This window comes from Cloeon dipterum, chromosome 4 (assembly GCF_949628265.1).
Source record: "Cloeon dipterum chromosome 4, ieCloDipt1.1, whole genome shotgun sequence".
NCBI lineage: Eukaryota > Metazoa > Arthropoda > Insecta > Ephemeroptera > Baetidae > Cloeon > Cloeon dipterum.
In genome coordinates, this window is record NC_088789.1 from 19,527,453 (window position 1) to 19,554,626 (window position 27,174).

Below are 27,174 nucleotides of genomic sequence, written 5' to 3' on the forward strand. Positions count from 1 at the left end.
TTATCTCTTACACCTTTTCGAAATTAGTTTCAAATCTTTCAATTTACCCACTTTATTGGTAGGACAAAAAATAAGTTTAGAACAAAAATTTCTTTAGTTTGGCAAACTCGCTTTTTTCGGTAAAAAAAACGTGGTAAATCCGGGCAGAAAAAACTGCAAACCCTGAAAAGTGAGAGAGAGCAGGGATCCGACATAAAATGTTAATGAGGGAAAGAGAGCGAGGGCGGCAGCTCTCGCAAAAGTTTCTCGACAATGGAAAGGGAAGCTGCCGGGCGGCGTTGGTTCGGTCAATATAATCAATCGGCTGCTATCACGAGTGAGTGTATGTATGGGGCTTTTTGCTCGGTTGCCATCATCTGTTTCGCATCGGCGGAGAGTTGGTTGGCGCACACATACACACGTCCACCCACCCACCCACCCACCCACCAACCAAGCGTAGTGCGGCGCAAAAAAACACACTCCGCCTGATGAAAATGCATGCAAATGTTATTGTGCCCCAGACATTTCCCTGTGCTGCTGGAAATAGAAAATGGGAGGAAGTGTTGCAACTCCTCGCAGCTCTCTACTGAAAAATGGAATGTCTTTTATTTCCGGCTGTATCTATATTTGGCCAACAGGAACAGAATGTTAGCAAACGGCGTGCAGAATTGTCGTTTTGTTTCTCAGGAAAAAAAAACAGCAAGAAAATCTAGTTTTTCAAGGCAATAGCTATTAATGTAATTTTTGTTAAAATTCTGGAAGCTTCCAATTATTTAGCATTAAGTACAACAAATTTTATCTGTTGATAATTAAACTGATTTCTATCATATTAATGCCATTTCTGGGCATTATTTAAGTATGTATGTATTTTAAATTGCATGTGTAACTAATATTAATTTCAAATTTATGAGTAAAACATTTTGAGCTGGAAAACTATGTCTCTGTAAAAAAACCATTGATATCTAAGAACGTCATTAAGTGATTATTTAAAAAAGTAGAGCCGTTTGCAAAATAAAAAACAATGCAGTTTTAAAATTCTTGTCAAGTGTTTAGGTAATTTTTCCGTTTATATTGTTTCCGGGATTCTCAGGTAGGACATAGAAATTATAAATAGGAGTTTGACTAGATGAAAATGTTCTTAATGTGACACCGATTGTAAAAAAATAAGCTTTTCTATTTTTATAAGTCTCAGTAGAAAAATATGGTTATTTCTGAAAAAGAAAAAAAAACACTTTGTCAACTGGCTGTTTTTTCTTCAAACTATGTGTAAGTATGACTAAAATAGAATCATTTCAAAACATTCTGTGCACAGTAGCAGGGAGTTATTAATAGTAAGTAGGACAAGCAGCAGCTTTCTCGGTGACGTCTGCAATAATAAAATTCCTCTCTTATAAATCCAGAGTGTCACATACACGAGTTGCAAATCTCCACCATTCCTCGCGTTTCTCATATCAAGCTGGCAAAGCTGCTGCGAGACAAAGGACGGACTATATGTTAGTTTTATCCGTCTCGAGAGCGAAAGAGTTGGAGGCTCACACACTCACGGGGGGCGGACGAGAGAGGGTATCTCGCTCTCTCTCTCTTCTCCTCCTCCTCATCTTGATTACATTTGAGGCTATGAGATTTTGCAGCCAGCACTTCCTGAGCCACCCTCACCGAGTGAGCCGAGAGAGTGAGTGTCGGTCGCATCCCCTCGCACTAAAATGAGGCCGAATCCTGCCTTGAATACCCAAATGTCTTATTACCGGGCGGGGGCCGCTAATCAAATCAGCAGGTTGCCACCGCTATGTGCCCTGCACGACAATTTTTCAATTCCGCACCACCGGGGGACAACTTCTGGTGCCAATTTAAACTTTAGGCTACGTGCCGAGTATTTGCAATTTTTCATTGGACACTTGAAACGCCCAAGAAATAAAAAAAAGTCAAGTTTTGTTTTAAACTTGATGTTTTTCTTTTAGTTTAGAGCATTCCAGTCGGTAAAATCGGCCGCATCAGAGTTCAGAATATTAATTGAGCTTGTTCCAAAATAAATTGCCCTTATTGGGAAAGTTCTTTGTGTTAAAAGTTGCCAAAAGTTGGCGCCACAGCTCATTTATAATTTTAAGATAATTTGCAATGCAATTTCAAATTCTATCCTGCAACTCTGCATTTTAGACGTAAAAGGTTTTCATTTGACGTGCTGAACCGATTTTGGTTTCCAGCATTCAGATGACACCTTTTTACGTAAAGAATGCACAGCAAAAGGAATAAATCTCAAATCAGAGAGTTCCCGAAAAATTGTAAATGAACGGTGGAGCCATCTGTTGACAGCTTTTAACGCAAATGACTTTCCCAATGTACGAACTTGTCGATATTTTCGTCCACCCCGTGAAGAAAGATTCAGCACTCCACTTTAGTGGCAAATCTATAGAAGATATTGAGTGAAAAAAATCGTAATTTAAGAGCCATCCTTGATACGATCAGATTTATGGAGGAAAAAACAATCCCTCGATCCATGTCTAGATAGGTATAAAATTTGGTATATAACTTTATACTTTAATACCTCTTGCGCAAACATTCTCATTTCATCATTTCCAATATCTCCGTCCGTTCCCATGGAAATTTAATTGTCCTCTCGTACTGTGAAAAAGAGATTAACTTTTGAGTGCACTCCTCATTTCACCATGGTAACGTCCACAAATTCACAGTAAATTTGCTCACTAATAGCTTTGTGAGAGCTGCTGTGTTTGCGCAAAGAGCTAAAATAGTATTGTATATCGACGCAAAAACCCGATGGCATATGCAGATTTTGTTTGGCAAGCAATTAAGTGTGCTCGCTCGGCATGCAAATGATGCGACGTGGTGTGCAACAGCTGCCTCTCGTTTTTATGCATGAGATGTGCATGTGATTGGTATTTGTGCAAATTGCAGCGCAGCAGCGGGAGCGGCGCGGGCGGAACGACGTGCACAATCACTCCGTCGATAACGGCACATCGCCGCTGCTGCCGGGGTGCTAAAGGTAATAACTCAAACGCCACCCTCGGTGTGCACCACCAATCACCGCTCGCTGCCCACTCCGAGAGCGGCGTTTTCCAATATTCTGGCGACACACCTGCAGTTTCACTCTCGTAAGCTACCTGCATTTTTGCATAATGGGCGCCGCAATCTACTATTTTTCTCTCTCGTCCTTGGAACGATTTTTGGAACGGTTCCAGTTTGCTACCATTTCCGTCGGAATGATGAAGATCTGCAGTATTATTATCCCCTTTATATTGACCTATGATAATTTAGAGGCTTCAGAAGCCATTCCGATGCTCGTTCAAGAGCCGGAATGATGCATAAATATCTGAGTGGATATGAGGGAAATATAGATATGTATAAAATTCGATGCATATGGTGATTTGCTCAAAGCCAACAACAGAAGGCACCTCCATCCATTTGCAAGTTACAAAGTAGCACTGCAATTTCATTTTTGACAGTGCCAATCGATTCCTAGGGGTCAAATTAGGATAGGCAATTAGGCAGCCGAATCACTTGGGTGGACAATTTAACACGACGTGCTTAATAACCGTTTCTATAGTTGTTTGAAATGAAACCCAGAAAAAAAATCCACAAGAATGCTAGCGACCAATCAGAGAAGGAAAGGGGCTCTTTGACGTAGCACTGCCCGCAGATCGGATGACAAGGCTGGTCAGCCAACTTTGTCGTTTCCGCTGGCTGTCGCTGTGTCGCTAGCGCCCGATCTTTTGCCAGAGCTTTACGTCAAAAATACAATAAAAAACAGCTCCCTCTCTGATTGCTCAGTGTCGATCTTGTAATACTTTTTTCAGTTCAGGTCAAAAGGCGCTAAAGTATAGGTTTTTTACATTTTCCACAGATTGTGGGCACGAAGTGTCATATTTTCGACAGAGTGATTCAGCTGCCTAACCTAATTCAACCCTCAGCAATTGAATAGCGCTGTCAAAATTGAATTTTAGTTATTCGGTATATTCCAACTCAATTGTTAGAGAGAGAATGAACTCCATAACTCCATGGAACTTTCCAGGCTGCTGACGATTTTAATTTTGTAGACCTCCACTCATGCAAAATCAGCAAACGCGTTGGCCCAAAATTTAATATCAAGCCGGGCAGGGAATCCACATGTTCGCAGTGAAATTAGGTTGCGGTCGTGCGACAGGCGAGTTTGTATCATGCAAACGTGAGATATTGAAATCAAGTGGCTCGTAGTCGTGAAGCCGAGATCGAATTGGCGGCTCGCTTGCATCTGTGCGGCACTCGCTCTGTGCCTAGCCTCGGGCTATCAATCTCGAAACAGCTCTAACAAAATATCTCTCGCTCGCTAGTTCGCTCTCCCCGCTCGACTTGTTGGCTGCCCGCCCCCGGTGCTGCAATTTTCCCTCCGCCCGACATTCAATTTCACGCTAAAATATGCGCATCTGCAGGTGGGTGTCACCGAATCAGTTTAACCCGCACTGGTCCGAATTTACCTTCCGCGCATAATCACATTTTTCGAGATTCGCCAGCAGCGGCGGTATGCAGATTTTCGCGGTTGCCTGAATAATTTCGATGGAGTGAGTGGGAGGAAGGTGCGGTTTTTGTGAGCTGAGCGCTCGCTGATGAAACGGGCATCGGAGTCGGGCAAGTGGAAACCTTTCCCCGTTTTCTTTGATTTTCAAATAACGTAGGCCCCTTCGATTGAATACAAAAATGAGGAAAGCAGCTTATTTTTTAAATAATTGCTTTTCATACCAATTTCTGAAAAGAAAATTTTTTTCTGTTCGCTGCACACCAATTATATCTTGTTCGTTTGTGGATTCTAATTCCTGCATTTTGTGCACAGCACAAAATACGATTCGATGCCAGCTTTGTATTTAAAAAAGAAAGGGAAATAAATCAATAAGAATTAAAAAAATCAATCCATCGTTCATTTTTTGTTGCTCTACTGATTGGGTAAAATTGAAAATTTCCTTACCCCATTCTCAGTCAACTGTGAGATTAAGAAGATCAAAGCCCTGACAATGAGAGCAGCTAGAACCGGGGCTTCGGGTGTATATGAAAGTAACCTGGTTGGAAAGCAAAGCTGGAAATGAAACAAACAATCCTTCAAAAGAAACCGCAGGGACAACTCGTCTATCATTCCTGGCACGATGCTGAGATTGCGAGAATGGAATCTGCAGTGGTAGCAGCAGTCTGGCAGCAAGAAACCGCGGCATCTGGCGGACTGGGTCGCGTCCGCAGTAATTTACGGTGCGGGTTTAATAATCGGCGCCAACCGGCGCCACTTTTCGACTTTCTTGTCAAGCCGTGGGTCGTTTTTGGCTCACAATAAACAATAGCTCGGTAAATTAAATGAAAAAATAATCGTCTAACCACTTGGCTCACGTCTGCCCTGTAATTTATAATGCAACCCTTCCGCTAATTACAATGCCGCAATTTACGACCTCGCCCGGCCGCCCAGCAGGCAGGCAGGCGGCGCCGGTGTTGCTTCTCGCACGCACGTCGTCCTAAATTTTTCCATTACGCGCATCATATTTCACCTGCGGATTCAATTAAAACGCCGTGTTTATTCTCCGGCGCGCGCACCGACTGTTTGCTTTTCATTTGTGCGGAAAATCTGTTTTCGCCGCCGCCACAGCAGCAGCAGCATCGAGTGAGGTGATTATTAGCCACGCACCGCCGGAGACGTGATTTTGACAAATTGATGGCGAAAATCATAATGCATCTGCAACTCGTGTCGATGACGGCCGGGTAAACAGAAATTTTCTGGTGAAAAATGAGCAGTCGGCGGTCGCTTTCCGCGAGACGCGAGGCTGGAAAAGACTTTTGCTAATGAGATTTCTGCGAATAACGCTGCTGGGTAGACTTCATTCAGGCAAAACGCGGTCTGAATGCCTTTAGAAATAACTCTCTGCCCTGCTGCGAGCTTTGTAGCGCAAAGGTTGCTGCGGCTTTTGTGAGTTTGCAAACTGGCACGTAGAGAAACAAAAAGACGCAGTTATGAATGAGCGATAATTCTTAATTAATGAGAAAAACGGCTAGGAAATTGGTCGAATTAACTTAGTTGTTTCTTCAACAAAGAAAAGTGTTGCCGAGGAAACGTTAATTCTTTTGAAATACCTTGCAAGTTATATTTCAAAGACAATATCAAGATCTGAATGCTCCTTTTCAAATAATATATCTTTAAAAACGCTACACAAGGTTAATTCCGTTAATTCATGAAAACATTTTTCTTCCCTTTCATCAGGATATTCTGTCTGTTGTCTTGCACAAAAGGTAGAAGTATTTTTAAAAATATGCTGTCATTTCCAAAGTTCCCGAGCGTCTTGACTTTTTTCTTGAGATTGCAAGGAAAAAAATTAACTGCTAACCATCCCGAGGGGCAAGAACGGGAAATGAGAGAGGAGGACAGCAAGCAAGAGTCAGTCAAGCAAGTTGTTGTTGTGTTATTGTTGAGGGAAGATTGGTGTTGCAAGTGACAGGTTAATCTGCATGTCCTCATCTCTGGCTGCATCTCTGGCTGCGACGCCTCCACTCACTCGCGCTGCACGGAAGAACGAGAGGCGGAGCGGCAGAATCAAATGCCATAAATTATTGGCGAGCAACGCGAGTGTCAAATTGGAATGACAGGTGGAGCTCCTGCAAGTGAGCCGACGTGTCGCCGAATTAAATTACAATCGCGGCTCTGGCAATAAAAATAATTCATGGGCGGGGGAGCACGGGTGCCGAACGGAAAGTTACTTCGTGAATGATTTATGCGAAAGTGGCAAGGAGTGGCTGCGAGGGATCTAATTTTTCAAAACACCGCGCCTCCTGTGTCAGCGACACGAATTTATTCATGACAACGGATACTTTGACTAATGTCGTGAGAAAATACGTGGGTGAAATGACTGACGACTTAGTGGTAGAATGGTTCTGTTTCTCACTTAATTCAAAAATAATTGGTAATTCTTTTTTAACAGCACTTTGTTCTAATTGGGGGGAGAGAAAACAGTGATGCGTATGTATTCCCAATTTGGAAATTATTAATTTCAATTTTAACTTAAACTTGCTTTCGTATTTTTTAATGTAAAGTTTTTAATCCTCGGTAAAAATTAACCTCTGCTTCAATGAAATTCCAGAATTTGTGATATTAACATTTACCAGTAGCTGGGCGTCATTGAATTTCTGATTACCAAGCAGAGTTTCGTCTTAATTAAATAAGTTTGCAACATAATTGGCAAAACAATGGCGTCGGAGGAAAAATCTGCTTAAAACCTATTTCCAGCGCTTTCTCTCTCTGGCTCATTTCCTCTCGCATTCCATTAAAACTTGCACGTGCAGTGGCCCGTTGTGGAATTTTAGTTCCGGCTCAGGTATAGCCAAACTTTGGAAGCTACTGTATGTGTACGTTCGCCGCGCTTCAAGCCGCAGCGAGCGGGCACGCGGGGTGATCGGGGGCGGAAGGGGGAAAATTGTCTGGGCACAGACACACTCACATGCTGAGCCAGAGAGTGAGCGGAGCTCGAGAGCAAAAAGCAAACTCGGAGGAGCGGAGTGCGCGGATAATGGAATTGTTTGTTATTGTTGCTTCACCTGGCCGCATAGCTCTCTCTTCTCTTGTGCGCACCCACCCTCATCCCACATCTCCTTCTGATGCCGTAATATCAAATATCAGGCTCGCTTTCTTCGAATCCACAAGGTTAGGAGATTAAAAGAGGAAAACTTCTAAATAGATAAAACTTTTCAAGCACCTGAATAAATATCCACTTTATGTAGAAGAAATTATACTACTCAAAAATTGGGGAAATCGCGGTAGATACCTAAAAAGTCAATTTTGAAAAAAAATCTACCGCGATAGGCTGAACCAATCTTGGTTTACAGAATTTCAGACTAAATCAGTACCCAAAATTCTAAATGAACGGTCATGCTATCTGTTGGCGACTTTTTACATAAATAAATCTCCACTCTGTGAATAGAATCTGTTGAATAGCCAATAAATTTAGATTTGACACTTTAATTTTCTTTGAGTCAATATTAATAGGTGTGTGAGGACTCTTTAATAATAGATAAATGTGGCTTGACAAGATTATATTTAAGGTAATTGTAAAGTTAGAACGTTCGGTTGATTGAGTGTTAATACGATATGAGATAGAATTTCAAATTTGCTTCAGGCAGTGAACCTCACCAGAGCGATTTAACTACTAACTGCAGCATAGGGGGTGAAAATCTAAAGCAAAGAGCAAGAAAAATTTGCAACGTAGCCTATGCCAGTCAACACATTAAACTTAAATTTCAATGGGTTCGCATGCATAATCAAAACGTAAAAAATGTATTTTTAATTGTTTTTAGTGTTGAAAATTTTTCTAAATGTATTCGTTTGACGTATTTTTACGCTTTTTAAGTAGAGCATTATTAATTTTATCAAATTAATCAAATTCCAAAATTATGTCGTGGTGATAGGACCCGAACACGAATTTTTATGATGCTTTGAATAATAAACATAATTTACCTGACGAAAAAATAAATTTTGGGCATGCAACATTTAAAAAATGTTATGTAGTGAAAAAATATTTTTATCTTATAAAGTAATAAATAATTTTTTCCGGGACAATGGTGGCTCCATTTTCAAGATTGGAAGTGCAAAAGGTGGCTGGAAAGCACGCTCTGTCTCAGCAAGCCAGGCCTGGAAGGGGAGAAAAGAATTCTGCGAGTGCAGCTTGCAGTGTACACGCGTCTCGTCGTCTGGATACACACTCGAAGCGCGCTGAGTGGCTGGCTGGCTGGGGTGCAGCACACGATTTTTTCGCGAGTGCATGTACACAAAACGGCGGCAGCTTGAATGGTGCGCGCGGATTAATAATTCAGCACGCGTGCCGCTCACAATGGGCCGCTTTGGCGAGCCTCTATGTATTTATGCCTAAATATTTATCCGTGTGCATATTCATGGCGGGCGGGCGTCCCTTGTGGCGGTGGCGGCGGCCTTTTATTCGGTAGTCCCTGCGCCGCGATTATCCGCGTCTGCTCGTATAATGACACACTCGGTTTGCCTTGATGCAGTGCAGCGGCAGGAGCACTGTGAAAAAAACGCCCTGTGTGTATGCACACGGAATGGTTTTGCGAGCAAAAACCGCAGCCTTCCCTCTCCACCGACTCCTGCTTGAAACACTCACGCAAATCAAGAGAAACGCAAGCCCTCGTATAGCTGCTTTAATAAATAAATGGGAGTCGAGTGTATTTTGCGTTTTTCATATCACAAAACACGCGCCGAGAAGAACTTTTTTCATAAATATAAGAGTTCGCTTTCATGGTCTAATAAGCATCAGCGCAGAAGCGAGTGCATGCGCTTAAATGAAACATCTGAGCAGGGGAATAGGTCGTAAAAGCGGAGCAGATTGTAACTTAAACCCTGGAAACTGCGGGGATCGCGTCTCGTTAATGCACTTTTTGAGTAATGCCTGAGTAAACGAGCTAAACCAAAGTTCAAACACGTCTTCCATTACGCCAGATTAAATGATTCAATTTAGCCTAGATAGCTTAATCTGTTTACGCGGAACCATTACATAACAGTTGATTTAAATTTCGTAAAATTTCATCGTTTTTAGTCGTAGCATGAAAGGTGCGTTTGTTTTTTCTTACCACTTTGTTTACTGAATCGGAAACTCACTTTCTGAGGCGCTACTTCTTTCAAAAAAGAATAGATGATAGCTTTGGCTTACCTGAAACAAAACGAATATTATAATTAGTGACTGTCGAGATTAAGCAAATTTTATTACAACACTTCAGCATATATATCCCAATTATTTTAGGACTCTTAAATGGTTCAAGGACATCAATGACAAAAAAGTATGTTTTCAGCTAAAAACCTCTGGAACTTTCGGAGTCAGTCGTTGTGTTTGTCATCAAGCGCTGGGACAAAGAGAGCGTCAAAGAGATTGTTGTTTCTTGAGGATTGTTTGGTTTAATTAGAATGAGCAACGAAGGAGGGCAGCCCAACGATCACTTTAAAAATAGGTCCTTTAAAACTCACATTTAAATTTAGCGTCCAAAAACAGTCATACACGTTTAAAATTCTTTATTCTTTTACAGATTATATGTGTATCCAAAAGAGGACAAAATCTGTGCAGCACTAAACGCCAACCGAGTTCTCTATTTTCACGAGTAATGAGTCTGAACTAAGCCCACAATGACGAGGACTCTAACGTGAGCCAGCACAAGTGTACCGCGTTTTCAAACGAGCTAAAAACACAAACCGATTCTTCGCTACCCATTTCCATTTGCAACGCAGAACGAGCGAAACGAAAGCGGCCCTTGAGCGCGGCAGCGGACTCATCATTTCATCCGGCAGATTAATTCAAACTGCAACACACAGAGCAAACAAGCCATTCCTCTTTCTGTCCTTTTTTATTTATTTCGGTCGTTGGTGGCGGCAAGCGGCATTCTTTCTGGCCGGGCTTAAAAACGCTGCGTTCGGTTAGATAAGCTGGCACAATGCTGTTTGCAAAATGCATAAGCCCGACGTTTGCGTCCTGACACAAGGCAGAGCAGATGGAATTCGGGCTAACCGCGCGGCTGACAACTCCCGGCGGGTCCGTGTGCGTTTAGCCCGAAATTGACACGTTAATGAATCGTCGGCCATTCTCGGCGGATTGTGCAGCCGGTGCTCGTGCTCAGCGCAGGCAGAAGTGGCGCACTGTGTGTTGCATTACACATGTCAAGTACTGTATTCTTCTACCTCTTCTTTTCCACGTCGCCTTTGTTCGTTCGCCGCTCGGCTCAGTTAATTAAATTTAACTTTTCCCCCTTTGAAATATGCGCTCGCTCTCTCTCTATACGCCGTTGAGAGAGCGAGCGAGAGAGGCCAGACTACTATATAGCTCTCCGCCATCCAACTCGGGCTTCCATTGAGAATAGCGCGCGCCTTGTCACTTCAAAGTTGGAAAATTAAATTTTTCCTGTGAGAAATGTTGCATGGGCGGGCCTTCCTTGTCGAACGGGTTGATTTTTTTCTGCTCAAGTAGCGTGCTTTTCCGACCGTTTGCTGTTGGAGAAAGGCGATAAGAGGGAAAAATGACTCCGCGAAGAGAATATTCTTGACGGACCTGCTGGAGGAAAAGTTCTTTTTGCGTGGCAAAACGAGTGCAGTTGGTTTCATTCTGCTTTTGAAGGAGGTATGAACGGTGAAAATGTTTTAGGGCAGCAGGAAAATCTAAAAATGGAAACGTTGTTGGAACGAGCGGAGTAAATAAACGAGCCCAGCAGGACAAAAAAGCAAGCAGACGGTTCATTATGACGTCAAGGTATCAATTCAGTCAATGACAACTTTTAGCCTCATTTTTGTTTTATTTCGTTGCCTATGTTGTTTCATTTATGCAAAAAAAAATCGGTGTTAGCAACAGGAACATCTTCTACCATAATTTTTAGGATTTATTATTTTACTCGTTTTTATTTTGGCTTAAAAATCGGCGTTTTCAGGGATGAAAACATTATTATTGGCGCTTAAACATGTCTTTTGAATAGCTTAACAAAATTTTCTTAACGGGAAAGAAAACTACAAATTTAATGATCACAATCGGAGCTGTGAATGTTAGAGTCAATAATTTTTTCTGAGCTTCCATCAGTCATGGAACCATCTTATGACGTCAAATATCCCTGCGTGACCAATTAAGTATTCAAAATAAATATGTATTGTTTGGATGCTCATCATATTTTCCTCTAAATCGAGGTCTTATTATTTGTTGATTTTATCATTTAAGAACGTGGATAGACACAAAATTAACAAAATAATTTTCCATTAATTGCTTTAAGTGTTTCAGGAAATAACTTCTCCCTCTCGCACGAAAAATGATTAAATTCGTGGACAAATACCACCTGTCTACGGCTATCACCGCACCGTCATTTATTCCGGGACAGGCGGTGGAGCGGACGGGTGTTCAGCAGTAATTCAAAAGGTCGATTCACCCTGGGGAGCAGCACTCGGCTCAATCACCATACCGGTGAGATATGGCCGCGTCTGTGCGAGGGATCGCATCAGCTTCAAGGTGTTTTCCCCGAGAGACGTGCACAGACCGAGGAGCATGATGTGTTTGTGTGCACAGCCATCTGATGACACAATTCCAGCAGCTGGGTTCAATTCCGTCTGTCTCGTGGCAATGCATTATTTGAATATCGATGGCTAAGATTGGGATTTTACGACGGTTTTTTATGTGACGACTATTTTTAGACAGTTATAGAGTTTATATTATACACACACGCACCTCTCGTTTGGCTAAATTTGTCTCTTCGAATCAACTCTTTAATTAACCATCAAATTTTTTTATTAAACATGGTGATATCATATTTTTCGGTAAAAGGACCGATGCGATCGCGGAAATGCGCGACAAAAATTAAATTAGAGAAGCTCGAAAATTTTCTAAGAATCTCTTTTATTTTTCTACTATTATATAGATGACAAACAATAAGTGCAAAAAAATAGTTCAAAATCATTTGAAAATTGGATTTATGAAAGAAAATAATTGATCTCATCAAAAGAGTGAACGATTATTAGCATATTTTCGTTTTTAAGGTTGGTTTAAGAGCGATTTGTGCAGGTTTAAATGTGGCACACGAGTGTTAAAAAGCAATGATTCGTGATTGGTGTAAAAAATTAAATCAGACATACACAAAAAAATAGTCCAACCCTATCGCGATGATACACTTTATCGGAAATCAATCGGCACGGGAGTGCTCATTGTTTAGCAAATCTTTTTTCACTTTGCAACGATTCAAACGGCACGGCTGGAAATTGCGTCCTCCATCACGGTACTCTTTTGATGATAAAAAGTCTCATCAGCGAACGCGTCGCCATTGTTAGCGCGCGCGGCGTTGATGATTCGATAGCTGCTGTCACAAGTGTCGCGAAAAGCTGCGAAATAATTGTCGAGAACAAACGGCGCGGCGAGGCGCACTCCTCACTCGGTTTAAGAGTACACATCTGATCGATTTCCCGCATGATCTAATGGAACACCTCGCTGCCTACATAATATTGCGCTGATACGGCGGTAACCATGGTTACTCGGGCTCTTTCCTGCGCTGTACCATCATCATGTAGCAGCGGCACACAGTAGCTACTCTTGTCATCAAGTTTCATTTCGAGTTATGCGCCGGCCGGCAGTCCGGCAGGCCAGCAGGCAGGTCTGAATCATGTGCAGCTCGCCTGTTTTTCATTTCGCCGCCCGGGCCTCCTGCTTTATTTTCAATTTTCGATTCACCTTTTGCGGTTTAATCCAGAATTTCGGCGCGATTGATGAATCGTTGTGACGGTCAACCGTCCATTTACGGGCGAAATGTATGCACGCGGAAATTCGGCGAGCGATTCGCGTCCATTAGCCTGACGCCACTCTGCAAAAGTTAATCTGGCGGAAAACAACATTTTGAAAGCTTTTTCCACTCAATCTTCGCCGCACAGTTGGAATTGGACGCACAAAAAGCATATCTGGCGTGCTGTCACTCGTACAGGAGAGGAATATTCGCGTATTATTTTATGAAAATTGTTCAACCAGTTGTGATTTTCCTGATGAAAATAATATTGAAACAGGAAACATCAGTGGAGCAAGAAGTTTTATCTTTTCCTAATTGAATTTTGATTTTTTTTTTCAGAAAATCATTGGATTAAATATTGTGATGGCAAGTAGAATATTGATTTTCTTTTCACTCTGCAGTTAAATTTAGAGAACGTTAGTAAAAAAAAAAAAATGTAGATAATTTTTTTATTATTAACTACTATAGCCTATTGCCAAAGTTAAAAATCTGATGTCGGATGTAGGCAGTTTATAGATACGTCATTTAAGCCAAATTTGTACAATTCTCAATTAAAATGGAACTTTTACGAAAAAAATCTAAAGTTTTTATTCGATAATTTCGATGAAAATGTAATTTTCTTAAGTACTGCTCTTTTCTTTGGACTAATTTAGACTGTTTTTACACGGTTTGAAGTGTGGCTTAACTGGCTAAAAAAATTGCATGTTTATTCTTCTAATCTTTTCGTTGTGCAATTTTCTGCATAAAAGAATCAATTTTTCGACACTGCAAAAGAGAAAAGCGTCAGTTAACGTATTATTTGATACCGATAATACATCAAATCAACTGTCATATTGTTGCACATTCTTAAAGAGCACAAACAAGATTTGTTCGTTTTACTAACAACTTTAACAATTACCATGCTCCCTTTTTTATAAAAGGAACTTTGCACGTTTGATTCTGCTAATAAACCGATCCTAATTGCTTTTTAATCCGGTTAATAGGTTTCCTCATCAGCAGATCGACGCGTGTAGCGTATAGTCTTCTCGTTGTGCGGCACATAGCATGCGTCTCTAGTTAGACGCGACAATAAAAAAAGAGTAAAGTGCCAGAGCCAGACGAGTTGCGTCGGCGGTGTTTTGGCGAGGTTCACACACGACACACACTCACCGGCCGGCTCGGGACGACCCGGGCGCAATAAAAAGCGCGCAAAAGCGCGCTCGGCATGAAGCGAATAACCTGCGAGTGAGCCGGCTGCGACTCCCTTGCCGTAATTCCATTACACGGAATAATATCGAGCCGTTCTCGCTGATAATGCGGACGTAAAGAGCCCGAGAGCCGATTTCCGTTTGCGGGCCAAAATAAATGAGCAGTCGCCCGCCCGCCTCGCGTTTACCAGCAGAGAGCGGCTTTCAATAACACCGGCCTGCCGGCCGAGAAGCGGGGGTGGGAGGGTGCACCAGGGGGTCGATCGTTCGGACGGACAGACTTTTGGCTGCCGCAGCCAAGATTTCGCGCGATGACAATTGGAGCTTCTCCAGCTCCTTGGCCGAGATAGCTCGAGGTCATTCGCCGCCGCGTTCTCTCGCTCTCTCTGACAACCACCCACCGCTGGCCCCACTGCTTCTCTGCGCATTAAAACTGCTGTTTTGGTTGTTACCGCCTCGCAGCAAACTTTGCCATCCGTGGGGTCGATATGAATAAAACATTTCCTGATTGAATTGCCAGTTTGTTTCGCACAATCCCTTGCAAATCTGATTGCATGCCAGAGTAAAGATTATGTTTTCATTAGTCGTGATTCCATTTACTCCTGGATGTGACAAAAGGATAGGTGGACCGTTGCCTAGATTTTTTCTTGGAATGACCAGATATATTGGGAGGATTAAAAACCAGAATGACACCATTTTACACGTTTCGAAAATTTGGAAAACATTTTCGTTTCGCTGTTATATAATAATTTGGTATTTAATTAATACATTTAAGACGCTTACAACATTTCAAAATAAAGAAACGGATTAAAAGCATTTTATCGAGAAGTTACTTCTTATTTGTTGTTTAATCCCACTTTAACTTTGCACTTGTCAAAAGTTTTGGAGTCAATAAACAATTTTGTGTCAGTGGCGTCAGTGGTATTTTCGCATCAAATCTGTTTTTAAAAGTAAAAATTTTATTTTAATATTTCACTTACATAAAATTTTAAGAATTCTTACCGATAATATTTTCAGCCACTTCTCTATTTAATTAGGTTTGAGCAACCTTATTTGCGCATTTATATGGTTTTTCAGGAAAATCAGGGGAAAATTCCATCAATTCCTTTTTTTAACAAATATTGTGCTTCGCTTTGCTTTATTTCTTCGAAAAAAATACCGTGGGTAACTTCAAACCCCAAATTCACCCCACCGTATTTCGCGGAAAAAGGAAAGTCGGTTTTAAGCAATTTGACGAACCATTTACTAATGACGCGATGAGTTATTCCGAATTTCGCGGCGCCCGTCTATTGATTGATTCGGAGCAGTGAAAAACGGCGTGAAATCGCATGGAAATATCATTCCGGCTGATTGCACGTGATAATAATGTACGACCGGGTCGACACGTGCGAGAAAGCGACCGTTTCCTCCGAATTTCGAACCCGGGCCGTGCTGTCCAAGCCACTCGAGAGCGTTCGGGCCACAGAAGATTGCAATTCTCATTGAAAACTCATAACCATGCAAATTACCCCGACGGCACCGCCAGGCTGCGATCCAGCGTGCGTTTGTCGTCGTCATCGTCGATGCTGAGGGAGAAAGCTGGCGACACGAGGGGGCAGCTGGAGGCAACGGACGTCGTTCGTTTCTTCGTCTCGTAAAATTTCATGCAAATGCTCTCTTTATGCCTTATTACGGCGGAATTTAAAATTTCGTTTTGGCACCGAGCCAGGAGCCAGAGTTCGGGGAGTTTATAATTCGACTTCCGGATTTTGGGCTCCAATTTGCCAGTTAAAAAGGCTTTTATTTTCATACTCAGATTCCGCTTTGCATACCAAACAGAGGGGTCGCCGAAAATAGCAAACTCGCAAAATAATTCTCAGAGGAAGCGAAAATACTTAACTCTGATTGCACCAATTTCCTTTGCGCTTTTATTTTTTTCAGATATGTGTTACAATGCAATGGACTACAATATATTAGACTCAAGTGAGCACTTATTATGGATTTTGAAACAACTTGAGCAAATGTTAAAATCAACTATTTTCCCAGTACCAACTTACCTCTCAAGAAATCAATTATTTCGGCCGCAAAAAAATTTTTTTTGCCTGATTTTTTCTTGATTACAATTATTTTTGAGCGGGATGAAATTTACTGCATTAGTTTAAACTATATCACTTTTTTACTTCATTTACAAAACTCTATTGTTTGATTTTAAACCATTCAATTAAAATGAAAAAATTAAAATGAAAATATGAAATGAAATACAAATTTAAACAATTTTTCTTGTTCTTGAATGGAGCGACGGTAGAAAATATCAAACAGAAAGATGCAATTAAAGCTCAGCAGTAAGTACTTCAAAGCACCACCAAAGTCATTTACTGCTTTGAATTTAAATCAACTATGAAATGGTCCCTTGAGGGCCATTAAATTAATTTTATAGTCCAAGGGGCGAGTTACGAATCTGTTTCCTCAATCTGTAAGCCATTGTTCCGTTGCAAATTATCTTTGCATCCGAGAACCCACGGAGCACGCTTCACTGCTCATTTACGACGTTCCAGGAACAGCAAATTGTGAACTTTCTCAAACAATTCCTGAGCAACAAAGGCTAGGAGTAATGAAACAAGGCGCGCGGAATTTGCACACGAGCATCACAGTGTAATCATCGAATTTGACAAGATCAAATTAAAGATAAAATTCAATTTGCCGGCGTATATATTGCCCCTTTGGTGGCTGGTCGCTCGCTTATTTATGCGCGAAGCTCTCAAGCACAGATTAGATCAAAGGCGGCCGCGGATTTGTGCATAAATCTGAGAACGGCGCGGCGGTGGAGGCACAAAGGAAACTAATTTTCCATGCTGCAGACGAGCGGCGAAACTTTAATTACACCCACGGCGGCTGCTGCTGCTGTGCGAATCGGTCGACTGATTTGCCGCCAGGACTTTCTTCTCTTTTTGCTTACCGTCAAATAAAAACGGCAAGCCCTATGGCGCAAGACGTGGAAATAATCCTGTGTGCTCCGAGCAAGTTACCTACTGATCGAGTTGGCGCTGGAAAAATTTCACACAGTCTAATTAAAAGTTTATGTAGTTGTCTATGTACACCAGCTAACTAACTCGCTACCAAGAAAAAAGCTGCCGTACGGGGTTGAAACTTTGTCTTCAAGTGTAAACACTGCCTGAGCCTGATGTTTACGACGAAACTCCATATCCCAAATGCCAATTTTGGATAATATCTCAAAGCAGAGCTCCGTGCGCAGCATTGACGCAGACTAAAAATTGGGTTGAGAATTTTAGTCGATCGAAAAATTTTCGCGTCTGAATTATTTCTTATCATCAAATTAGCGCGAATCCGAAAATTTTAGTCCTTTTGTGCCGCTCTTAAAACTGTCTTAAGCCCTCCATATAGCTGCCGAAATCTGTCTAAATCACCAGGGAAGTCTGATAATAACCTTAAAGTACAAAGCAATGGAATTTTAAATTTTGACTGTGTTTATCGATTCCTGAGGGTTAAATTAGGTTGGGTAGCCGAATCCCTCGGTCCACAATTCGACACGATGAGCCGCAAAATGTCAAAAACGTAAAAACCATTACTTCAGTGGTTTTCGTCTGAACCTAGCAAAATAGGCCACAAGAACGCCGGCAACCAATCAGAAAGGCGAGCGGATCTCTGATTGGCATTGGCACTTTGATAGAACTGGCTTTATTTAGATCGAGAAGGCAGCAACGGCAGCAACATAGTGACAGCCAGCGGAAGCGACAATGTTGGTTGACCTGCCTCAAACCTGCCACGTCGCTTCATTCGCTTGAGCTGCCTGTCGCTGTGTCGCTGCAGTCTCGATATTACTTAGGCTAGCACTTTGTCAAGCCCTTCTTTGATTGGTCACCGGCGTTCTTTTGTTTACTTTTGGCTAGGGTCAGAATAATATCCGCAAAGATTTTACGTTTTTCACGATTTTCGTCATGTCTTATTGAATAGTTGAACGAGTAATTTGGCTGTTCAACCGAATTCGACCCTCAAGAAACGATAGCACTATGTCAATCAAATATTGTCAGTTCTTCTATTAGCCAAATTTGACCAGAAAATTTAATTTTATATCGACACATTTTCTAATTTTGATCCAGTTGAATTGGTAAATGTTTGGGCCCCAGAATAACTCTCGAATTTGATTAATTTTCATCGCAATTCACCTGTAAATCATCTGCATTTGACCTTGACATCTTTAAAAGCCATAACCGTGTATTGCAACACCTTGAAATTCATTGGGAAATGAGCAAAAATTGTCGCTGAGGCCAAAAAAGTCTAAATATAGTCGGCTTTTCTGTCCCGAATATCCGCATAAAATTCGCAACCCAAGTAATAAAGTTTACGAACCCCTACTATTTGTGAAACAAACATTCCGATAAAATTGCATCCAGAGGAAGGAAGAGGTCGTAAACCTCTGACGATTTATATTAAATTCTTATACCACTGCCAACAAAAAAGAAAGTCAAAACATCACAAGGATTTCCGCTCATGTGACGCGTGCTGTTTGCGGACGAATGTTAAATTAGTGGTTCAGACAGCCCAACCTGAACAGCTTTGTCAACATTTTGCTAAAAAATTAGCCGTTTCAGTCAGCTGGCGGCGACGCGGCTTCTTGAATGAAAGCGGCAGAGCGAATCTCTTGGGTGCTAAGCGGAAAATATGTCAGCCCGCATCGCCTTCTCGACCCCGTGAGAGGCGCTGGGCAGAAAATAATTATTGACTTTGCGTGGCCCTCTCGCGCTGATTGTGTTTGGTACCTGCTGATGGCTTTGTGCACCATCTTGCACGCTCCTTTCAACCCGCTTTTACGCCACCCCACACATACGTGGTGTACATACATGAGTATGTATACGCCGAGTTAGGTAGCGCGCGTGTCGTCGTCATATAGTCGTCGCGATGGCAAATGTTTGCTTTGAAAGAGAGGGTCCATAAAAGGGCCAACTTTGCTCGGCGTGTGTGTGTGTTATTGTGCAAAAACCTATTCCTCGCGATGCGCCGCGCCGCTATTATCTGCGCTCGCCGCCGCTCCACCAAGTTGCTGTTTTCGCCTCAAACAAAACTTTTGCGAATTTGCGACGACAACGCCGCTCGCCGCGTTTTGATTTTCTCTATGACACGCCAGAGAGACAGAAAGACGGCTTAAAGTGGGAGAAAAGCCATCCGCCGACTGCTGTTTAATGACGAAATGAAAATTACAGTTAATCCTCTGAGTAAATAGAAACAACGAGTGTCGACGGAAAGTTTAGTCAAACATTCATCTCATTTTGGAAAACGCTTCAAAACTTTTATTTGTTCCGCATTTCCACGATCAAATCCGGAAAAAGGAAGATTTATCGTCAAGTTTTTAAGTTGACTAAATGGTTTTAAAACACAATTTCAATGAAAATTTGGATGGCCTCGTTGAGCTGTTTCCTAAATATCTTGATTTTTAAAAATTAGTTCAATAAATTATAAAAGTGTTTCTTTACAGAACAAAAATTAATCTAATTTTTATCTCTTGACAATTCCATTAAATGTAATGTGTGTAGAATATAGCAATAGTTCATCTCTATATAATACGCAATAATCAAATCAGGACCAAGTACTACTAGGTAAGTGTCATATTTTGTCTAATTTCTTAGAAAATTAAACGATTTAATGGCAATTATTTTTATTTTTATATTTTATTTCGTGTGCAAAATATGAGGTAAATTTCCCCTCTGTGAAAAAGATTTTACGTTAAACATATAACACACATAATAAAGTGCTCATCGCTTGATTAGCCGATTTGTAACCTTACAGAAATTAGGATTTCATTTTCTCACCATCCGGTTTTCCCCACTGGTTTTTTTACTGTTTCTACCACTTAATTTTTACTCATTTCTTGGGCAAGAAATGAATTTATTTTCCATATTTCCCTGTGAAAATCTTAAATTTGCAGTTGGAGTAGTCAAAATTTCATCTACATAGCAGATTTATTTCTTTTAAATAAAACGCTTGCAAAAATTGACGAGCTTTGCCGCGAGAAAAGATATATTTCGCATTCAAAGTTATTTGACCCGACCATTTATGAAGATCTCTCTTTCGCCTTTAGCTAAAACGAGGGCGATTCGTTCATTTCCAGTGGATAGATTTATGTTCAGGAAGCGAAAGCCATGAAAGTGCATCATTATTCATTTTTGTTGTGTTGCTGCTGACGGTGTCGGCAGCGGCGGCGAGGATGTTTTTCTCCCTTTGGTACAAAAATGGTGCGGCACTGCTGAATATGATTAATGCCGCGTGATTACGCGCCGCGCTAAGAGCAGTATCGAGTAATACGAAAACAATTTGGCCTGGCGTTGGTAACAAACGAGTCTTTTGGGAATTTCGCCCAAATGTGTGGCGTGGCGGTGGTGCATCAATTAGCAACGCGTGGATGGCGCACCTGTCACACTCCCGTTGCGAGCCCTATGATGCATTACGGGGCTGCGTGGAGCAATTTAACTTTCTTCTCGTAAGTGGTCGCGAGTCTCTTTCCGCCGTTCTTATCAATATCGAAAGATATCGATCGCTTTGCAGCAAAAAGCTGTCGTCTCGGAGCCGGAAAAGCACTCACCATGTGACTGTACGTTGGCACAGAAAAAAGAAAAGAAAATACAATTTTTGACTGGCATTATACACAGAAAGTGTTTTCGCATTGAACACAACGAATGATAGATTGCCGGAATTCCACATTGCATAATAAAGTCTCGTCCGGCAGATCGGTGTGTGGGCTCAACAGATTGGCTTCTTGAGAGGTTTCGCACCGCAGGAGCAAACTGCGTGAAAACCAATCCGTGCCATTGACCAAATATTGACACCTTCCCCCTTATCCTCGCCGCTTTAGCATCGATGGAAAATCTTCATATCAAAATCATAGTTGCTTACGGAATTAGTTTTATTTGGTTTGCGTGTGTTTGTCTACACGCGTACTAGAGTTTATCTCTGCATTTACACCGTGCTGGTAAGGTACGTTAAATGTTTTTGCGTGCTTATGAACTTTCCACACTATTAACTCCAAGCCCTTTTGCGTTAGCAACACGAGTTTGTAGAGTTTTCACCCCAAAAATGGCTGTTTACTCTACAATCCACCACTATATTACCTAATTTCAACCCCCTGGAAAAAAAGTAATAAACTAAAAACTTTGAACTTTTTAATCCTTTTGAATTATTTACGTAAAACATTAATTTTATGGTTGAGTTTCGGATGATTATCAATATTTTAGGCGGTGAATGAATGTGATTAATTAGGACGTTTTTATATATTAAATATTAGCAAGGGGGTTTATTGGGGTTATGAGATGTCCCGTAGCCCTTAAACATTTCATGCGTTCAGTCAGTGGAGGTCAAAATGAATCTAACGGTGTGCAGTTTTTGCACATTCTGATTGATATAACCCGAAATTTCACGGTGACAATATTTTGGAAATTAAACTTTAGAACTAAACTATAATACCACCTCTAAATTTTTACAGAAGTTAAAACGTAATATTCGTGTCGAGAGACAACTTTAAAGCACATTTTGTAAGATTTAAAACACCATAACCATTTTAAAAATTAATTAGAAACCAAAATTATCAGCCGTGACGTTTGACCTAATCCTACGGCACTATGAATATTGGATTAGTTTGATCGGGTTCAGCGAAATGAATTGAAAGCACTCTTCCCTAATATGGCCTAATTTATATGCCAATTTTGCCCACTGACCCGATAAAATTTGATTGTAATAGCTTTTAAATGCATCAAACATTTGATTTTAAATTTGTACTGCGACAATATTTTCATTCATGCCTGCTAGTTTGTAACTTTATCGCCTCCCCAGTTTAAAAAAAATATAAAGAGAGATAGGTGCTCACTTATTCACAGCATGCAGAGAGAAAATATTTTGCTTGCCTGTAACAACATGCAAGTCGCATAAAAACCAATGGAGCGTGCAGTTGTTGTTGCCGAGCAAAATTCAGCGGGTTAGCTCAAAAAGCTGGACGTTTTTTACAATTTGCACTACTACAAAGAATGCAGCACGAGCCCACCCACATGTACATGGCGGCTGTGGAGTGTGCCCGTGCCGGCGGCAATAATTTTCGGGCCGCGCGCTGTCAACGCGATGTGACACCATCCCAGGCCGCTTTACAATAAATTGATCGCGGCCGATGTATAGAGTGTGTGTATACTGAAAACCATTAGTTCAACACGATGCACACACTTCCTAAACTAATTTTCGCGTCAACGTTTATGGCGTGAAATATTGTGCGCGTGAAGAATTCCACACAGTGGAGGCAGCCGCGTGAGAGTAACGAAGATTAAACCAGCCGACGCCCGCTCAGCCGTTAATTGATCTCGTTTGACCGGACGAAAGGCCGAAAGATTTCCATACGCGTGCTTATGCAAATGCCTGCGGAAAAAGTTGTGCGCGCAGGTATCTGTGTGTGTGTGTGTGTGTATGTGCTTTGCGGGGAGCGCCATTTGAATATTTGGTCGATAAATCAGGCCTGCCATTTCCGAGTAGCCGGGATTTTCCGCATCAAATGAATGTGACCTCAGCCATAGTCACTCCGACTGTTTGATGGAGGGAAAATAGACGGACTGAGGCAGAAAAGACTATTTTCAGCATGCGCCGAGTTATGCAACATCAAACAGGAGTCAAGCTTTTCCAGGGCACTTCTTTTCCGCAGATCGGCAATGACGTAATAATGTTATCTCAAATTAAAAATATCACAGTCAGTGTCAATATAGGGCTTCATAAATTACATTCAGATCCGGATAATTGGAGCTTGGAAAAGTAGAGCCTACCAGGAAATCACAAACAAGATGAAAGCTTCATAATATTACTCGATCGACCGTTTTTTACTAATATCTTAAGATAAATAATGTTTTTCTGTGTAACTGAAGGAAAATATTGGCTTAAAATTAGAGAGCAAAGTGATAAGGAGGTGATTCCAAGAATAAACAATAAACTTTCGGCGAAAGTTCGGCAAATAGAAGAGTAAAATTCGTTGAAGAAGCTATTTGTGTGCCTTATGTTAAAAATGAAAAAAAAAATCAATGAAAGTTTTAATCAAGATACTGTGACGTGTTCTAAATGGTACCTTGTAAATATCCAGCTGTAACAGAAAATATAATATTTGAATATGTGAGGACAATGCAATAAATTTTAAAATTGCAATTCTGGCCTTCGTGAGTAGCCAAAAAGTTTAAAAATTTACAAGAATCAACGTTTTAAAAATATTTTGTGAGAAGCATAAACGTACTGCGAGTGATGTATTCTAAATTTGGAATCTTATGTGTCATTATGTAGTTAAAATTATAAATAATCTTGTTAGTTGAATGTAAAATATTTTGACACTGAACAAACGAACCAATTTAGTAAGAAACTTATTGAAATTTTGCTTTAACTTCTAATTATGTAATACCAAGACTGTGGAGGTGGAGTGAGCTAGATCGAGAAAAGAACAAAAATGAAGTGAAACAGAACGTTCAAAAATGTTTTTTCCTTGGTCTAATCTGCTTTGGTTTTTTCCGACTTTTTTTTAGCACCAGCCAAAAAATTTGTAAAATTGTATGGACCTTTTTATGTTCAAAAATAAACATATTTATTTTCTACAACTAAAATACCTGGGGTTCTCGAACAGTTTTACGATATGTTGTCTAATGCTGCCAATTGATGCCGGTAGCGTAATTTTTTCATAGAAAAAAAATGAAGTAAAAGAAACTCTTGATTCTGCACTCTTTCAAGTTGATTGCAGATATACTACAGAGCCAGCAAAGAAGCAGGTTCATTACAAAAGATGTTCATCAGCTGTTCCGCATCACTTTTGCAAGATTGGATCTTCAGTTGGCTTTTCTCCCATAATGCTGCGGATATTTTTTTTAAAGTGGCTCTTAATTTCGGAGGCCTGTTTATTCGCCAGACCTTTCATCATTGCTGCAATTTCGGCGGAGGAGGTCCGCTTTAGCATGCGTACGTATATCGACCTCTCCGCTCTGAGCAGCGCTCTCTCTCTCTCTCTCTCTCTCTCTCTCGCCGATGTGATGTTATTTAGGCCGTTCCTTAATTGAGTATTCTTGTAACATCTTTACACAACGGCTTTAAGGGGTTCTGATTGCCCGCCTGCGCCGCTACGCAGTTTTCGTTCTGACGAGAGAGAAAAGCAATTTTTCATCTTGGGCAAGAATGCCTTGCCTGCCGTCTCGACGTGGCAGTGCTCCTTCCATGCGCAACAACAAAAACCGGCAGCAGTGCTCTCGCAGCCTCTTTCAGACGTTTTCCCCCAGGTGAAATATTAATTTCCATTCTTTTTGCACGTTAAAAAGCTACTGCTGCTGCGTCAGTGCAAAGAAACAATAATCCATGATTAAAAGTGCCTTTGAAAGGCGTGACATTTATTTCTCTGCAGGAAAAAATTGCTCCTCAAGAACGAGATGCTATCAGAAATAAACCGGCCGAAAATTTCGCGCCAAAACTGCGTCGTGCCGTTTAACTCCGGACAAAGTTTGCCTCCCAACAAAGTTTGTCACAATTTCGAACTAGTAGCAGCCGCGTACCCAGCAGGGCAATTTGTAGAGCATGTCTTGCATGCGTTCACCCAAAGCGTGGCGCTGCAAACTACAAAACAGCTCCGGACAAATATTTTGCATGCTGGATAAATTAAACTAAACAAAAAAAGTTAGGAGGAGGAGACTGTCAAAATAAGCGCAAAAAGTTGGGACTTTAAATTTAAAAACCGTAAACTAACGTTACTGCAGATAGCCTTTCCCTGCCATCCTTTGAAAACGATTGACTGCATTTTCTTAATGAACGTGCTAATAAAAATGCGAAAAAACAGTCTTTTCGAACATCAAAATCACCCAAGAACAACAATTTCCCCCCTGATTGAGAAGCAATTTCAAAGAAGAGAAATTCTACTTCTTCCTCGTCATTACGATCCACTCAGTAGAAATAACATGGTGTACACATTTAAAGACCAATAAATCAGGACTCATGAGTTGTACTATTTCGATCCTTCGACAAGGAAAACTTCCTGAATTTTAAGTTTTTTTGTATCATTAGAAGAACATATATTATATAAATAAATTTGTTTATATTAAAAATTAATTATCAATCAAAATATACCAAATTTCTAAGCATTAAAAATATATACGAGTTTTCAATATAATTTTAAATTTGTATGATCCTTAATATGCGCAAAGTGACTTATATTAAATGATTATAATAGTTTATTGGAAAGTCAAAGTTTACCCATCAATCGATTTGACTCGTCAAGCAAGGGGAGTCCATAAACCACAAAACATTACGATTAAAAACTTTTAAAGTGATTTTGAATTTTCCAAAATTTTCAGTGACCTCCGGAGCTCAAAAATGATTATATAGAAAAATTCAACTGGCGGTTCATGTTTACATAAAAAAACGTTTGTACCTAAAAGTGTTTTAAAAGGTGGAATGTATGGGGGTCCCCCTGTGAGTACTAAGTTTTTGGTCTTGTGCATGATAACAAACATCTGACAATGAGAATAAGGATTCTGCGCACACTTTCCGATGAATCAAACGAATAAAAAATAGCGTTGTTAAGGTCTTATAAACAGGGAAAATTCAAGTCCCTGAAATTGGTAAGAAAATAAAACGGTTTCCAGCAGTGTAATGCATTTTTTCCTACCCTGCCAATGATTTAATTAAAAAAATTTAATGGTGTTTTTTTAAGCATTTTTGCAGCTACGCACCGAGAAGGCCTTGAGGAAGACGAGACACTGGATGATGCCCTCCATGGTGTCTCCTCCGAGGCAGAACTGGCCGCTGAGGTGTTTGTTCTTGGGCCCCCCGCCGAGGAAGCCGGAGAGCACTGGCCGCTTGGGCGCCAGACTGAAGTCGCCCGGGGAGGCGCCGTTGGCCCTCGAGAGGAAGACGCGACAGTCGTTGGCCGTCGGCAAGGCGGCGCCGCGCGTCAGCGAGGTGACTCGACGCGCCGCGGCCCTGACCTCGGCGTCGGCGGCCGACTCGTCGTCGTCGGGCGACGGCAGGGCCGGGACGCGCGGCGCCGAGTTGACCACTCGCTCCAGAGAATCCATCTTTGTGCTAACACTGAAGTGTGGGTGGGTTTGAGCCGCCACGTGCACGCAGCCCCTGGTGCTTAGGCGACCATCACTGCACACCGACAAGCATCCACTGAGGAGAAGAGAGAGAGAGAGAAAGAGAGAGAGATGCCGGGCCTGCGAGCTGCGCGCTGTACCAAGGGATGCTGCACACCGGTCGAGCCCGACTCCACCCGAGCTGCTGTTTGCGCCATTCCATGCCGATCGCGCGCGCCGCCTCAATTATACAAAAACCCGCCAGCACACGGCCACCCGCCCGCCCTCTGCACCCTGCCGTTCATTAACTTTGGATGAACATACGCACTTGGCCGAAAGGAAAAAAAATGTACGCACGTCGCTCCAGTTTTTGCTCCTACAAGCTTGATTGGCGTTGATGGATAATTTATTCCTGGAAAACATCCGAGCTGCCAGTTTCCACATTAGGCAAACTTCGACAGGTGGGTGCTGATTCGGCGAAGAGCAAACGGGTTTTTGGTTATTTTACGAGAAAAATTCCCATTGGCCTGAGAAAAATCAATGTTTGCTCAAAATCGTGAATGTTGGTAAAATTTGCAGCAAGTAGAATGGAGAAACAAGTAGCTTAGGCTGGGCAAAAGCTAAAATTAAAAAAGGAAAGTATTCATTGCACGTATCAAAACAACGAGATACGCATATTTGTTCTTTGAAGCCAGCAT

The 27,174-nt window shown here is 41.4% G+C and overlaps 1 protein-coding gene across 2 annotated transcripts in view; it reads right to left on the reverse strand.

Moving 5' to 3' along the window:
- The window catches only part of rg (rugose), a 162,693-nt gene extending 136,120 nt beyond the window's left edge, over window positions 1–26,573 (reverse strand). For both annotated transcript variants that reach the window (XM_065491093.1, XM_065491092.1), the window contains exon 1: window positions 26,132–26,573. In XM_065491093.1, coding sequence (XP_065347165.1) covers window positions 26,132–26,476 — 345 coding nt within the window. In that variant the 5' untranslated portion in view covers window positions 26,477–26,573. The remainder of the gene's footprint in view (window positions 1–26,131) is intronic.
- Between the last annotated feature and the right edge of the window lie 601 nt (window positions 26,574–27,174).